This window comes from Limulus polyphemus, unplaced genomic scaffold (genome assembly GCF_000517525.1).
Source record: "Limulus polyphemus unplaced genomic scaffold, Limulus_polyphemus-2.1.2 Scaffold1760, whole genome shotgun sequence".
Classification (NCBI taxonomy): Eukaryota; Metazoa; Arthropoda; class Merostomata; order Xiphosura; family Limulidae; genus Limulus; species Limulus polyphemus.
Window position 1 is genome coordinate 175,582 of NW_013667370.1, and position 3,763 is coordinate 179,344.

The 3,763-nt window shown below is 30.1% G+C and overlaps 1 protein-coding gene across 1 annotated transcript in view; it reads right to left on the reverse strand.

Annotated features, from left to right (window-relative positions):
• The window catches only part of LOC106464851 (prolow-density lipoprotein receptor-related protein 1-like), a 141,039-nt gene that overhangs the window by 74,995 nt on the left and 62,281 nt on the right, over window positions 1-3,763 (reverse strand). The window contains exons 19-21 of the mRNA XM_013925008.2: window positions 3,162-3,284; window positions 1,587-1,715; window positions 757-876 (exon numbers count right to left, since the gene is read on the reverse strand). Of these exons, the coding sequence (XP_013780462.1) occupies window positions 757-876; window positions 1,587-1,715; window positions 3,162-3,284 (372 nt within the window). The remainder of the gene's footprint in view (window positions 1-756; window positions 877-1,586; window positions 1,716-3,161; window positions 3,285-3,763) is intronic.

The following is a 3,763-nucleotide window of genomic DNA, read 5'->3' on the forward strand; positions in this document are numbered from 1 at the left end:
GTGTGTGTGTGTGTGTGTATATATATATATATATATATATATATATATATATATAATAGATAATGTCTGTGGTAATAGCACCAAATGCATTGGGGATATCCCATCTATCAGACAATATACAAATGCCGATGTCAATCTAGTCAGCCATCATGGAAAAAAAAATCATCAATCAAGTAAGGATACGAAACTGAGTACTTACACCCACTACTCTCAGCTTCTACTCCCTTTCACTGTCTATAGCCAGTTGTGGGAAGGCAGTTACCCTTAAATTTCTTAAAGTAGAAATGAATTGAAGTAAAGCCACCCTAACATTTCTACTCCCAACATCCATCCTTACAAAAAAGATATTAAATAGAACTATACACCATACCTTAAAAGTTTTTATATAGTTCTAATTCCCAACCTTTCTCCTGAACATTTATTCAAGTATAACATGTGAATGCTGAGACAAGCCCAGCTACTTGAAGTTAGGCTTTCCATCCCGGTTATACTGAATAAAATTACTATAAAAATTAATATTAGTTACTTATAAGCTAAAATAACTAACTCCCTCTATATTTTAGTTATAAGATATTTTCCTTAATCAATAATTTAGTTTCTAAAATATTTTTGAATTTATTAAAAAAAAAGGTATATATATATTTTACTGAATGCTTAAGAAAAAATATCTGTTTTAGTTTTTCCACAAATTATCTAGTGTATAAAAAGAAATGCAAACAACAGATACATGATTTAAGTTTCATTACTGTTCCTCACCAACACAAATTTTTCCATCTTCTACAGGCCTGTAGCCTTCAAAACAACTGCACTTATAACCAATAGGCAAATCTTCACACAAATGGGGACACAGTTCACCAGATTCACATTCGTTGATGTCTATGTAACACAAAAACAAGAAGATTCACATTTATTTGAAGAACCTGACATTACCATCAAATGTTTTGCCATTCTCATTTTTTTATGCAAAAATAAGTTATATAAATTTAACCATAAACTAATGCTTAACGATTTATACTGTTTAAATTACACAATAATCAAGAAGTTTACATTATAAGATCCTAACAGAGATGACTAAAATAATCATAAAAACTGTATATGAATTTTTAAATATACAATCTTCCACTTTTTTTCTTTTTAAAGATGCCATGTTTTAGGAGCTTTATTCAGAATATGCAATTTTACTTATAAAATTGATCATACCAAAAACAGGTAAATTATAAAATTTCTGTTATATCACTGATAAATAATTAACTTCTCCATTTTTTTTTGCTAATACAATTATGCAGGTATAAACTTCCTGTGTGTTAAATTTCAAGATAATCTGTAATGCAATCAGCTAGTTAACATCAGGGTTAACATAATAATCTTCTCAAATTTTCTTTTCTGACAGACTTTAAATTAATTCCAGTAGTATACACATCTATTCCATTATCATTAATTAATTATTGAACTATAATTCTACGTAGACTGTGTACTGTCTAGAGCTGATTTAAAGAACTTTTCAGTACTGTTAATTTCCTCCTATAAGCGTCTGTATTTAGTGAAGATATTACTATATATATATATATATATATATATATACTTACTACATTTGAGTTCATCAGAGAAGTCTCCACAATTATTCTCTCCATCACATAACAGAGTAGAATTAATACACACTTCATTCTCACATTCAAACTCCCCATCACCACATGCTGGTTGTGTCACATTTTTTGCTAGATAAAAATATATTAAAATTATATGTTAGTGAATAAAAAGAACCAACATTAGTAACAGTTTCTAAAAGAGAAAACTAACAGAGATATCTCATTAAATTCTATTTTTAAAAAAGTATATGATGTGCATATGTCAAAATTATTCTGTTTATTTTTAGATCATTATATTTGACATGTTGTGAATGTATATTTTTACCCTCTGGATATTTACATGAGTGTACTTATTATCAATATCCTTGTGAAGAAATGAAAAAATACATTTTTCAATTATTATACTACTGAATCTCTATGAATTGAATGGACATCCACATCCCCACATACAGAAATAGATTCTTAAATGCATTTTCTAATTATGGGTTCCTGTGAAAATGTATGTAATTCTTTGACTTTTATAAAGTTCTTATGAAATTTTTCAGATGATAGAATTGTTTCTTTATTTCTTAATTTTGCACAAAGCTACTTGAGGGCTATCTGCATTAGCCATCTTTAATTTACCAGTGACAGTCTAGAGGGAAGGCAGCTAGTCAACAACACCCACTGCTAACTCTTGAACAACTCTTTTACCTATTAATAGTGGGATTGGCCATCACATTATAATGTCCCCACAGCTGAAAGGTGAAGAATGTTCGATGATGAGGATTCAAACCCGCAACCCACAGATTGCGAGATGAGCACCCTAACCACGAGGCCATGCCAGTCTGATAGAACTGAATCAAGTCTATATATTCTCTGATACTATACCTAAACAACCTATGAATGATTCTAAGTGTTGTTCTAACCACAGAAATGACATTACTCTCTCTAAATAACAATGCTTTTATATTTCAAAAAATTATTTTAAATTAAATGCAGGTACAATTTAATTGTAAGATCAGTCCTTGAAAGATTCATATATGCTAATTACAAGTTTATTCAAATAAAACAGTATTATTTATCAGGAATATAACCAAAAGTCAGATATCATTAATAATATAATCTTGGCATCAAAGCTATAATCACATAATAATATTAACACTTTTTGTAGCTGACTAATGCATTCAACTTAAACTGAGCACATACACATTTAAAAAAAATAAAGACCAAATGATGATGGGATATTCAGCTAATGATGGTGCTACTGCAGATGTTTACTACACGATACTCTTAGAGACACAGATTAAAAGCTGCACTCTATATGATTCTATCACCATAGAGAGATTCATATTAATGAGTGCTCACTGCATTATGCTCTTACTGCAGATCAAAAGTTGCTTACTACATGATACTATCATTGCATAAAGAACCAGATAAATGGGTGCTCAATACATGCTGAGGGAGATCCAGACTAAAGAGTGCAGCTCTTACTGCAGAGAGAACCAGATCAAAGGATGTTTTCTATACAATACACTTAAAATGATTCTAAGATGAAGTAAACAAGTTAGATTATATAACATCATCTTCACTTACCACAATGACTGGTGTCCTCATCAGATCCGTCACCACAGTCACTAATACCGTTACACATCCATGTCTTAGGTATACATCGTTTATTCTCACACTGAAACTCTCCTTCAATACAGGGTCTGTGGACTACAAAAATAAATTAAAAAAATATATCTTGAAATGTATAAAACACATGTTTAGTTAACTTTCTCGCTATGGGTAAGAAAAAGTGCAAATGTCACAACATTTCACAGAGTTACATTAAAAATTTCATTAAACTACTTTATTATCAATGTATGTGAAAAAATACGGCATCAAAATGTAATGCACATTATACAAGTATTATTTCTAATGTAAAGAGGAAAAATTTAAATCATTTTTTGATCTTTGCTTGTCTGTGTAATGTGACATCTATTTGTCCCAACTTGCCCATTTTCTATTTTATCATCACCACTCTACAATGTGGCTAGTTGAATGTATGTTGCTCATTATAATACAGATATCAATAATGCATAATTAATATTTATAGCCTTTCCCTGTCACCCCTGGTACCCTTTACTGCTCATGACACAAGGTTTTAGTGTCTTACGTTCAAAGTTTTATTAATCTACTTTTTGTTTATGTTA